The following is a 12,304-nucleotide window of genomic DNA, read 5'->3' on the forward strand; positions in this document are numbered from 1 at the left end:
AATAAATGGCCTATTAAGTCTAAATATTTAAGTATTTGGCGCTGTGATGAACACCATAGCGATTACACAAATCTGAATGGCTATTAAATTATTTAAATACATTTCAGAAACCGAAAGTAGTGCAGCTGCTTTGTTTACGGGGTTTCTGGGGTAACATCTGCATTTCTGCTGTTTAGCGCCATCTGCTGTAAGATAGTGAAAGTGCGCTTTCATCCAGTGCGTCTCTCACACGTTCTGCCATGCGCTTCTCACCTGTGCTTGTTTACATTCGAGTGCGCATGTGTCTTTCAGCGGTGTTGTGCATTGTGTGACCAGTTGATGGGAAAAGTATTCTTAAAATGCATTCAGAATTCTGAATAATTTGTAATAATTATTCTCAGTATTTTGAAGTGCCCATGATAACAATATCGTGCATGTTCATTATCGTGATATCGCATTACCGAATACCGGCACAAGTCTATTACAATATTATATTCAACCTGTTGTGACAACTTCTTATAATTTATAATTATCATAATAGTGTTATTAGTTGTATTAATAGAATTGCTACAATATATTCAACTTGTTTACTACTAATAATAAAGTAATTATTGTTGGTAATTTAACTGTTATAGTGGTAGTAATTACATTAATATAATTACTAGTGCTGTGTTCAAAATATCGATACGATGATGTATCGTATCGATATGTACCTGTATCGATATTGTGGCACGTGTATTGTGGACCGCCCTTAATTTGTTTAAAATTTTACAACGTTTAAAATTGAGTAGAAAAGTGCGAGGTTTCTAAAAAAGAATGAATAGAGCATATATAGGCTACAACAAGGTTTAATCTGGCCGCAGAGGAACACAACTGGGTTGCCTGATATAAAGAGACGTAATCCCCAAAACAGAGCTTCACACTTGCGCAATACGGAAATATCTGCTAAGTGTGCTACTTATCTTTGTCAACCTGGCAACCATGTGCACGCGCTCTCCGCTGTGGATAAACGCGCTTGCTTTCTGAAAACACTGGTTAGCTTGCAGTTTAGCGATCTCCACTTCAATATTCTATTCTCAGAAAAGTGTAATTCATCAACTGTTCATTTACAACACACAGAGAGAGAGAGAGAGAGAGAGGCTGTTATCGTATCATGACTTTGCTGGTGATACACAGCCCTAATAATTACTGTTATTCAGCCTATTGTCAAGTACTATATTACATAAAATATCTAATTATATATATTTTTTATATTCTAATAATTTATAATTATAGTACTAATAGTTGTATTATTAGCATTGCTACAATATATTCAACTTGTTTACTACTACTAATCAGGGCTTGAAAATAAAAATAAAAAATTCAATCGGTTCACTCCGAGAAGAATCAATATTTGAATGTTTCTGTTCCTGCGTTCCTCTGTATTATGACCGTTCCGAAACCGGTTTGAGTAGAAGAAATACCGGTTAATAACGTTATTTTAAAAAAAAAATAATAATAATTTCTTTGCCAATAATAATAATAATAAAGTACAGCGTTTTCTTTACTCAAAAACAAAAAGAAAAAAAAACAGGAAGAGATCTGTTAGCCTATTTTAACCCGCTGCGCTTAGTCACAGCCAATACAGCATCATCTTTTCTAGATTTTGGCCAAATGTAGGCTACTGAACAAAAGAAAATCTATTAACACTTTAAAGACATTAAAGTATTTAAGATATTTAAAAATGTTTGCTGGATTGTTAAAAAACGGTACTTGTATAAGATTGCGTTTTGAGAGTGGAAAAAAACCCCATAAGTCGTGTATAGGCTCACGTCGCATTTTATTAGCCCTATTACATTCAGAAATAATGTAGGCTAAAATGCCGGTAGGCTAAAGCAAGATGTTTACAAACATTATAAACAGTTATTAGTTTCTCTCCACAACAAATCCTCGAATGTTAAGACTATGCGTTTAGACTATAAAAACGTCAATCCAAAAACAAATTAATTTAAGATTAAAATGATGCCTACCTCTCTTATTCGGCACGAATCCAAATGTTTACATATTTGTGACGTATCTAGATGATAAAATATTATTTATTATAGGCTAGGCTTTGTACTTTTCATCGATGTAAAACATCATCGGCTATATCAGCACAGTGAGGCGGTGGTCACGCTGAACGCAACGGATTGTACAATGGAGATTGTAACTTTTTATTTGTTTCTTTAACTGCGTTTTATTTTGTTAATGAACAGGCTGCAATCTCGCAAAAATATGTTGTGTGTGCGCGTGAGGTGCCGGTGAGATGGTCATACCAACGCTGGTTGGTTATACAGATAGAAGCAAGACATCATTCAAAACTGTCAAGCTTTTGCAAAATAAATAAAACTGTAAAGCTTTTGCAAAAAAAAGAAAACCACTTTCTGCTGTCTCGTTTTGCTTTCCGAGAACTTTGGAACATGTCACAGTGAACCGTAACTGACATTTTTTTTTTCTTTCGTTTTGTTAATCTGTCAATGATTTAAGTGAAATATATTTTGTGTATAATGCCTTTATATTTCTTTTTATGTAAGCCTATAGTTTCGTTCTGTTTTCTCCGTTCACAGAAGTGCTGCAGGTGCGTTTGATCTGTTGAATCCTTCTTACACTATTCTCGGATAAACTCGAACACCTTTGCATTGCCATTGCGACTTCCCTATGATGAGTGAGATGGGCCTTTCACTCGCTGGATGCGTCAGCTTACATTTGCATAGGCCGTACTACTGGAATTAGCGATTGGTTGACCGCAAATTTCAAATATTAAATGGAACGATAAAATAACGTTATTAACCGGTTAATGGCCATTTAAAATTTGATTATTTTCGGAACTATAAAATTTGATTTCGTTTCTGGTTCTGTTCTTGTCAATTTCGTTTGTTTCCAGCTTTCGTTTTCATTCCTTGAACCAGTTCAGAGCCCTGCTACTAATAAAATAATAATTATTAATTTAACTGTTACAGTGGTAGTAATTACATTAATTATTGTTGTTCAACCTATTGTCCAGTACTATATTACATAAAATATCTGATTATGTTATTATATAATGTATTTTATATTATATAATGTATTTTGTTATATGTATACAATGCATTCATTCTTATGATTAATTATTTAATAATTATTTAATTTATTGTCTAATAATTATATATTTAATAATTATGTTTGGATGGTTGTTAATAATAACTGTTGTGCGCTAGTAGTTATTAGAAATAGCCTCAGGCTGATGATACACGGGGCAACTTTTTGACCAATTTTGCTTGAGCACTTTCCCATTGAGAATGGGCAATACATTTCTATCTTTAGATTGTTAATGGGCCCTGTCTCTCACCTGGTTGCCCGTTACCAGAAGTTGCCCAGCAACATTGATCAAAAAGTTGCCCTGTGTATCATCAGCCTTAACTTACTAACAATTTTGCATTGTCAACACAGACGCCCATTGTCAATGGCACTATTGACAAGTATGAGATCAAGAACACCCCCAACAAGACCACGCTGTACGTGAAAGATCTGGACATCAACAAGGACATGGGCATGTACCAGTGCCAGGGCACCAATGAAATAGGATCAGCCAGTGATAAGATTCAGCTGCGTGTGCGTAGCCAACTGGCCGCCCTTTGGCCATTCCTCGGCATTGTCGCTGAGGTCATTATTCTCATCACCATCATCTTCATCTACGAGAAGAGGAGAAAGCCAGACGAGATCAATGACGGTATGTGATGCTAGTTGTTTCCGTCGTAATGATGTTTCATTTCCATTTTCGTGAATGTACAAATGAATGATCAGTGGATGTAATTTTACATTTTTTGTTTATGAATTCGTAATGGTGCAAGATCCTATTTCAGTTTGATTTTGTATGTTTATTTTATTTGGCTGAAGTGTGTGGCTGTTCCTTAGCGGAGTCTATTTTTATTATTTACGTCGTTTATTTCTCTGTTCGCTGCTGCTTTTACGTTGTGGTAAGTGCTCAAAAATGCATGTCAGACTGAAGTGGATTTGCTTAAACGGGTGGTTTTGGGAGTCTGAATGCTCTCCTTGATAGGCTGAGAAGTACAACTCTTTCACTGGTGGTTTGTCTTAAATAAGAAGATAAAACGAACCAGATTTGTCAGACTTGGGTTCAAGAAAAGCAACTTTATTGGTTTTCCCGTAGCCAGTGAAAGCGTTTAGCTGAGTCTGACATATTGCACTTCAGAATGGGTTTTAAATGTCAAGGTATTATGCATAATAACTAAGATGACATTTCAGACGGATCATGTTATACTGCCTTGCATGCTCTCTGCATCATCTTCTCATTGCATGATGTTCTTCAGCCCTAGATTATACGTCTCTTGAGAGGCGGCACCCTTATGGCACAAAGGGTGGCAAAATATATAATCCCAACTTTATTACTTAGACAGTTTTCATCTTTCTGAGTGTGTTTGGACATGGTCTCTGCATGAAAACTTCAGCAAAAGTCTCTTTCAAACTCAGATTCAGCTTCTTGTTTTTTTTAAAAGTATATGTTTGTTGGGTGTAGGGTTGCAAAGGGGTGGAAAATTTCTGGAAACTTTCCAAAAATCCCTGGAAGATTACAAAAAATCCTGGAAAGTTTCCAAAATTTCTGGACTGTTTCTGAAATTTAATGGAAAGTTTCCAAGTTTTTGCAACCCTAGTTGGGTGTTAACTCGCATCTTATTTAAAGTTTCTTTCTGATTGTGTGTCTGTCTGAAGCACAACCTTGCCAGTAACCGGAAAATTTCATTTTATTAAAAATCCGTAATTTTCTAAAATTGTTTTATGTACTTTGAATATGAATATACAGTATATTTAATGAACATTTATAGTGATTTTATAAATCTTCATTAATCAATTATAAATCTTTAAAATGCTTATATATTATAAATTATTATTTTACATATTACAAATGAGTATAGTACATGTGTAAAAAGAAAAGTAGACCATTATTGTGACTTAATGCATGCCTTTTGTTGGGGGGGGTCTGTTTACAATGTAGTCTTAAAAAAAAATAATAAAAAAATAAGATAAAGACTATATATCTAGGGGTTGCAATGCTCTGCCATGACGCTTTAAGCTTGACGTCGACTAGTCACTGGTCCTATAGAGGGCACAACAGGATAAGAAATCTTTGAAGGACTTGCACATTTACGCTCTGTTTCCAAACAGTTAAAATTACAAATAAATGCATGCTCTGAAAGCGCTCTACAAGATGTGTGATTTTTAACTAAATCTCACAGCTTCACTAAATAGAAGCTGCCAGGTAGAATGAATTCAGACACGCAATCACTCTCACTAATGCATTCATATGAATGTAAACTTTACTGTGCTACTTTATCTGTATCTGATTTAGAACGAGCAGAAATCTGTGAGAAATATACCGACCCAAAGACAAAAGAACTGATAAAAATGAGCTGTTATAGGGGCAATAGCCATGTGGGCAGCGCTGTGTCATATGCCATAGCTGTGCACAAGGTGTTTGAGTCTCAGCTCCAGACTTCTTAGTTCATTAATGACGTCATCAGCGACTAGTCGACTTCGACTCGACTTTCATCACATAATAGTCTACTTTAAAAAAATCAGAAGTCGTTCAACCCCATTACATACACACTTACGTAAAATAAATAGATATATCTTATAAATCAAGCCCCCACACAACTGCATGTATTATTTATAAAATATTTTACATATTATAAATGTGCATATTTATAAATATATATATATACATACATACACATACATGCATACTACTTGGGGGTGCTCCGATTAGGATTTTTGAGACCGATCACAGAAAGCAGTATCTGCCGATACCATCACTGATACCTATCTTTTTAAAGCCTTATTTTTATCATGTAGAATTATTTATAGTAATACTTCAATCAGGAATTTTTGACATTTATTCAGGGCCTGAATTTAATTTTTGAAAATGATTTCCCCTCTTAGGTGACTCTTGTGAGAGGGGATTTTTTAATTTGAGGGGTGGAGGGGGGCAATTTTTAAACATTTTGCAAAAAAATGTATATTTACCTCACCTAAATGTTTGATCATGCACTGCATTTTTGTTTTTACAATCGTGCAATTGTTGCACAATAGCTTACACGCAGCACAAGCCTGATTTTGTGAGCTGTATGTGAGGTAGCCTTTTACACCAGGTTCACACATACTCCGTTTGCAGTGCGTATGCAGGTCCATGTGTGTTTTTATACAGTCTATGGTGGTACGCAAGGAAGCAGCACGGACTGTGCTTTCACTAGTGGTAATTTCGTTGTTCGTTGACGAGCTTTTTTTCCCATGACGAGACAACAATAAGGTCAATAAACGATAACTAAGACGATATCAACATGCAATTTCGTTGACGAAATAAGACGAGACTAAATGTATTCAAACAAATAAAAACTTTACCAAAAACTGCTCTACACGCCTCTACTATGCGAGCTTTCATGAGGGCTGTTGCCAGATATCAAGAGTTGTAATCCCCGAATCAGAGCTTCGCTGTTAAATTGATACATTTTCTGCCCGGTGTGTTTGGCTTATTTTAAGCAATCTGGCAACCATGCGCACGCGCTCACTCCTCATTGCGGAAGCGCCGCCGTAGATGATCTGAAAAACAAACAAGCTGGAGTTTAGCGATCTAAATGAAATTTCAGCCGGTCTGTGTTCTGTCATGAGATCTCATCTCACTATATTGTTTGCGATTGTGATCGCTGAATAAATACACTTACTCAATCGCTGTTGTTTTAATAGAGAAATAGACTATTGCAATTATGGAATTAGTCAGTAAAATAAATCCGTACACTAGATGAGGTAAAATACACCATGTATGTGTCCACATTCTATTGATTTGTGCTTACTGGACAAAGCGATTATCAGCCGATAGTGATCGGTAACGATCAGTCGGAGCACCCCTAATACTACTATATCTATTACTTTATTATTGTATTTGATCTTTTTTCCACAGTATTTTGTGACTTAAACCCAACCCCGCCACCTCTCAAAAAGGCATATTTAAATTATATGTTCTCTTATTATAAATGTAGTATCTTTACATTTAGTGATTTCAAATCACCACAAAAATGCATATTATAAAATGTTTTATTAACATTATAAATTAATATAAACTATTTACTTTAGTATTTTATTGTTTTAAACAGCATATAGAGTGACTTCAAACCCCCTCCAAAATGCATTTTTATTTTACATATTATAAATGTATGTAATTATATGCTATTTACTTTTAGAGTTATCTTTCTAAAATATTTATAGTGACTTAATACATGCTATTTCGGGGGATTGTTGTGTGTGTGTATAAATATACAACAACAATAATGAAGAATGTGTTATACATTTTATAATTAAATTCAAAATGTTTTGTAAATACACGTAGTTCTGTTGTGGTTTGAATTACAAATTTTTATTTTACATGTTATAAATCTGTATATAATAATATTGGCTTTTAATTTGGTCTTTTACACAGACATTTTATAGTGACTCAAGTTCCACAAAATAAGTTGCATAAATATTTTGAAATAATAATAATAATTTTAGTATTATTTGATTTGTTAGGAATTTTTCAAAGTCATGTGTCTTTTTTTTTTTTTCTCCCTCCAGTTCATAAGGGTTGTGATTAGGTGTTATTTTGATTTCCATACAGCCGTTGTCATATCCATAGACTTTCCTACATATGTGCCAGAGGCAGGACATTTTTCAGTGGTTTTAGACTTTTCAGTAGGGTTTCTGTGTGATATGCTGACTCCAGAAGTACAGTGCAGGAGTTTAGAAATGTGATGTGATATAATGCTGTTTGAGAGCCTTCACCATGATTGATGCAGAAAAGGAACAATGCTTTTCTCTACTACATCTGTAGGTGAGGTTGTGCTACAAACAAATGATATTTGATTGGAAACGTTTGTTCTTGGGTTGAAAACCACTAAACATATCCTTTCAATCCAACATCAGACTGCATGGTTGATGTAAATGCATTGTTCTGCATGAATCATTATTAGTAGTTCTGTGAAAACATTGATAGCGGTGTTTAGTTGATGTGTACAGTTTTAGCAGTAGAAATAACTGAATTAAGAGTATCAAGATTTTCCAGTCACCAAATCGCATTACTCATTAGGTGCTCTGCTTTTAAACTTGCGGTTCTCACTGTATTGAGGCTGTCACACTAGATTTTAGACAAGCTACTGTAACGGTTCAAATAGACTGTAGTGTTGTACATTTGTCAAAATGAGTGTTTAACTATCTTTTTTTCTTTTCATGTGTTCCTGTAGATGATGACTCAGGATCTGCACCACTGTAAGTGTTTTGTATTATTTGTGCTGAGATATTGCAGAAGTGATTTGTGCAGTTTTTCCTCAAAGGAACTTCAAGGCCATGTTGAAGTCTAGACAGTAGCCCTAGATGTGCTTCTAGCTCAGGAAATTCATATGCACATCAAAGAGGGAACTGACGTGCCACTGTGTTTTTCAGGAAGAGCAATGCCGCTACAAACCACAAAGACAAAAATGTCCGGCAAAGGAACTCCAACTGAGAAAGGAGAAAAGGTGAAATATTATTCTTTAAATATTATTTGCAAATTGAATATAATAATTTTTTTATATTTAATATACAAAGCCCGTTATGGAACATTAATGTTCTATATTTTATACACTTTATATATATATATATTATAAACCATAATAAATGTGATCTCATATTAATTACTATTACAACTGTTTATTTTTAATGTGTATCTTTTATATTGTAGACTTGTATAATACACTGTAGTAAAAAAATATTTATGTAATTCTATTAAAATTATTTTATGCATTTAATATAAAGAGTATTGAAATATTTGATCATTTAAATGTTTTTAAAAATAAATAGAAACAGTATTACAGCTTATAATTCTATACAATTTATAATTTAAAATTCAATAATAGAATATAAAACATGCATTAAATATAATAAAAGGAATAATAATAATGTATAATGTGTTATTCGATATTAATTACTATTACTACTATTTTTAATGTGTATCTTTTATACTGTGGACTTGTATAATATAAACTGTAGAAAAAGTTGATTTATGTAATTCTATTTCATGCATTTAATATAAACTGCAATGAAATATTTAATAACTTGAATATTAAAAAATAGAAACAATAAATATAACATTTGCAATAATTCTGTACAATTTATAATTAAATTTTTTTAAGTTGTAGTTTATTATTTAAAAAATAGTAACTTTTTTTGTTCAATTTTTTTCCCTTCAAGTGTAATAGAAACAATAATATATTTTTAAAAATGTATTTATTAAAAATATATATTTTATATTTTTGTAATATAAAAAATATATTTATAGTTTATTTTTATTTTTATTCCTTTCAGGTGTCCTGATGACTACTGTTGAAGATAAATGGAGAATGCTTTGAGTTGCTTAGTAGCACATTATAGTGCATCCTGCGAGTTCTTACCCTTCTGCTTGAGTGTAAACGTCTTGAGATAATAATTGGTCTCCTTTTACTTTTATTCCTATCCATTTTGTGCTGCCAGCTGACGTTTTTAAAATGTTTTTTTTGGGGGGAACTGCATGATTGTATTCTTGCTGTAGAAGTGTGTGCTTAGTGAATCTCTTAATGTGGGAAGGAATTTTTTTTTTTCCGTCTTCCTGGTTTCTTTCACTGTTCCTCACGAGTGTACACACCACAACTTTCCGAAACATCTACCGAGTGTAATTGAATCACTGTTCAGCCGCATTCGAATTTAACCATGTTTAGTGTATACAAATAGATCGCTGAATCAAGTTTTTATGACAGCAGTCGTTTTCCTTTCTGTAAGCCTTAATGTTTAGCCACTTTATTGTACATGCTAGTTTTAATTATTGAAATTTAAATTAACAACTTTTATGTGCAGTACTCATGTCGTCGCTGCACATTAAAGTGCACTATTCCATGTGGATGGTCAAATGCCACTTTATTTTGTCAGGCTAACAATTTTCTGTTTAATAATGTCAAACAAGCTTATTTTAAAGTTGATAATGTAGTTTCTAATGTTGACTTTTAGGATTCCTCCTGCCTAACCCTTAAGGACCAAGTGCTAGTAGTACAGTGTGTCATTTGCTGTTTGCGTAATTGTTATAATTGTTTCCCAAATTCTAACATGGAGGACAATGATATGGTTATAAATATTTAGGTAAAGTCAGTGAAGGTGGGGTTTTCGTGAAGGCTTTTGCTTAAATGATACTCTCCTATAGACCGTCATACTTGCATTGTAATACATTAAGTATAGTGTCTGGATGTGTGCCGTTTCCAAGTTAAGAGATGCGTAAAATTTAAGACATTGTTAGAAGTGTATAAATTATTTTGCCTTAGCTTCATAGCAAATCTAATACACTGTCAACTGTACTGACTTGCACAATCTAAATAAACTTATTTGATTTGAACTTTGTCTTTTGAATATTGCTTTGTGTGTTCAACTAAATAAACCACTTGGCAAGATAACGGAGATGCCTATATTGGCTTGTTCTTTGAGCCACCATAAGGGGGCGACATTTACTCATTTATTCGGTTCAGCTGTAGGGAGCGGCTCTACGTGACACACATCACAGCGTTATTACATTGGAAACAAAGACACTCCAGAATATAAAGCATATCATTTAAACCTTTATGGGCTTTCAAAATAGTCAACCGTAGTATTACTACTACTCAGTTTTGTCCATGTGAATATTTGCTACTTGGATAAATGACTCAAGGCCTGTGACATCTTAGGGGTGATTCCACATAAAGAGCAATGCATGTTGATATCTATAAAGCTACAAAATAAATAAAAGTCCTTAAAAGATTTGAAATCACCTCTAGGGTATGATTAACGTATTTTAACATTTTGAATTGTGTGGGGGGTTTTTTTGTGCGTGGCCTAATGACAAAATATCTAGGCGATACCTATAACTATCCACCTTTATTTTGTAATGAAGTAGCCTAAGCTATTTTCTTTGAATGGGCGAGACTTCCGATTCATTAGCTATAACTAAACAACTGCAAACCAGTGCTTTTATGATTGTGATAATGAATATCAGTTTGCGATAGCCTTTAAAACAGCATAACGGACTGTTTTTGTACAGCGGAAAATAACTGGAAACAAATGACACCGGAAGCCTCCGCACATTGAAGTTAAAAATGGCCGCGCCCGTTAAAAATAAGATGAACGGCGAAAACGTCTCAAAAGACTGAAATCCTTGTATAAAAATATATTAAAGTAGTTTCCTTAAATGTAGTTAATGAGAAAAAAAATACTTTTTGGAAAACTTATTGATTCGCACCATCCTTATGGTGTGAAACCAATATTTTGTCATTTAACAAAATGATAGCCTAAATTATGACCCTTATGAATGTGTACAGTCTTAAAGTTAAAAAATGAAGTTACAATTACTTTTAAACTACACTTTTTGTTAAAATCAAATGGAATAGGCTAGGCCTATAAGCACATCTGATATGATTCAAACCGATATTGTACTTTAAAAAGAAGACCATGTTTAGAAATTATGGTCACAAACCTGACATTTTAGGCATCAAATATTTTATTTTATTTTCAAGACGTTTTCAAATTTGCATGAAGCCTACATGTAGCTACCTAGTCTTAAAAAAGACTGTCAAATTAGATTTTTTCGTTTCGTTCGTTCATTTCAGGTATCCTTATTTACAATATCACCATGTTAAGAAATGTGAAACTGGATAATGAATCATCAAACATACTATTACACACCACTAACCTACATTTGCATAATTAACACCGAGACTCGCATAATATAGCGCATCTCGGCCTATTTTCCACTAATTTATCCATGACATATTCCTGACTCCATTCATTATCTGAACACAGAGCTTGTGATGGTTTAGTACAGGTAAGGGTGTGAACGAGTGCAGCTATAGCAACCCGACTGGTGTAGTTGTTTGCTGACATTGGGACGCGTAGTAAAGGACTGTAGGCAACTGCTTTCGCAATCTGGCTGCGTCAGGATTCATCTCAAAGCAACGCCGTCATGGACGAAGCGGAGGATGGCGATGAAGACCACAAAGAGACTCGCAGGGGCGACATCCTTGACTCTTCCTCCAAGATGAAGAATGTGACGCCAGGAGGGGGAGCAACAGCAGCGGCGAGCAGGATCTCCTACAACAAGGACTTCGCCTCCGTCTCCTGTGGACGCAGCACGGAATCCACCGCGCTCCTCTGCCACGGAGATGTTTCCAGCGACAAGAGCGGGTTTGACGGCGAGGATGGCACCGGAATGAGATGCGTAATCAACGGAGACTGCCGAAGAGACGAGAGCTTG

The 12,304-nt window shown here is 34.3% G+C and overlaps 1 protein-coding gene across 3 annotated transcripts in view; it reads left to right on the forward strand.

Moving 5' to 3' along the window:
* Nucleotides 1-10,417, forward strand: part of LOC107728565 (basigin-like) — a 20,830-nt gene extending 10,413 nt beyond the window's left edge. For 2 of the 3 annotated variants that reach the window (XM_016538777.1, XM_016538779.1), the window contains 4 exons: nt 3,427-3,706; nt 8,265-8,289; nt 8,464-8,537; nt 9,364-10,417. In XM_016538777.1, coding sequence (XP_016394263.1) covers nt 3,427-3,706; nt 8,265-8,289; nt 8,464-8,524 — 366 coding nt within the window. In that variant the 3' untranslated portion in view covers nt 8,525-8,537; nt 9,364-10,417. The remainder of the gene's footprint in view (nt 1-3,426; nt 3,707-8,264; nt 8,290-8,463; nt 8,538-9,363) is intronic. The other variant, XM_016538778.1, reaches the window with a different exon arrangement.
* The last annotated feature ends 1,887 nt before the right edge of the window (nt 10,418-12,304 follow it).

Source organism: Sinocyclocheilus rhinocerous, unplaced genomic scaffold (assembly GCF_001515625.1).
Source record: "Sinocyclocheilus rhinocerous isolate Xijiao unplaced genomic scaffold, SAMN03320098_v1.1 scaffold1238, whole genome shotgun sequence".
NCBI classification, from domain to species: domain Eukaryota; kingdom Metazoa; phylum Chordata; class Actinopteri; order Cypriniformes; family Cyprinidae; genus Sinocyclocheilus; species Sinocyclocheilus rhinocerous.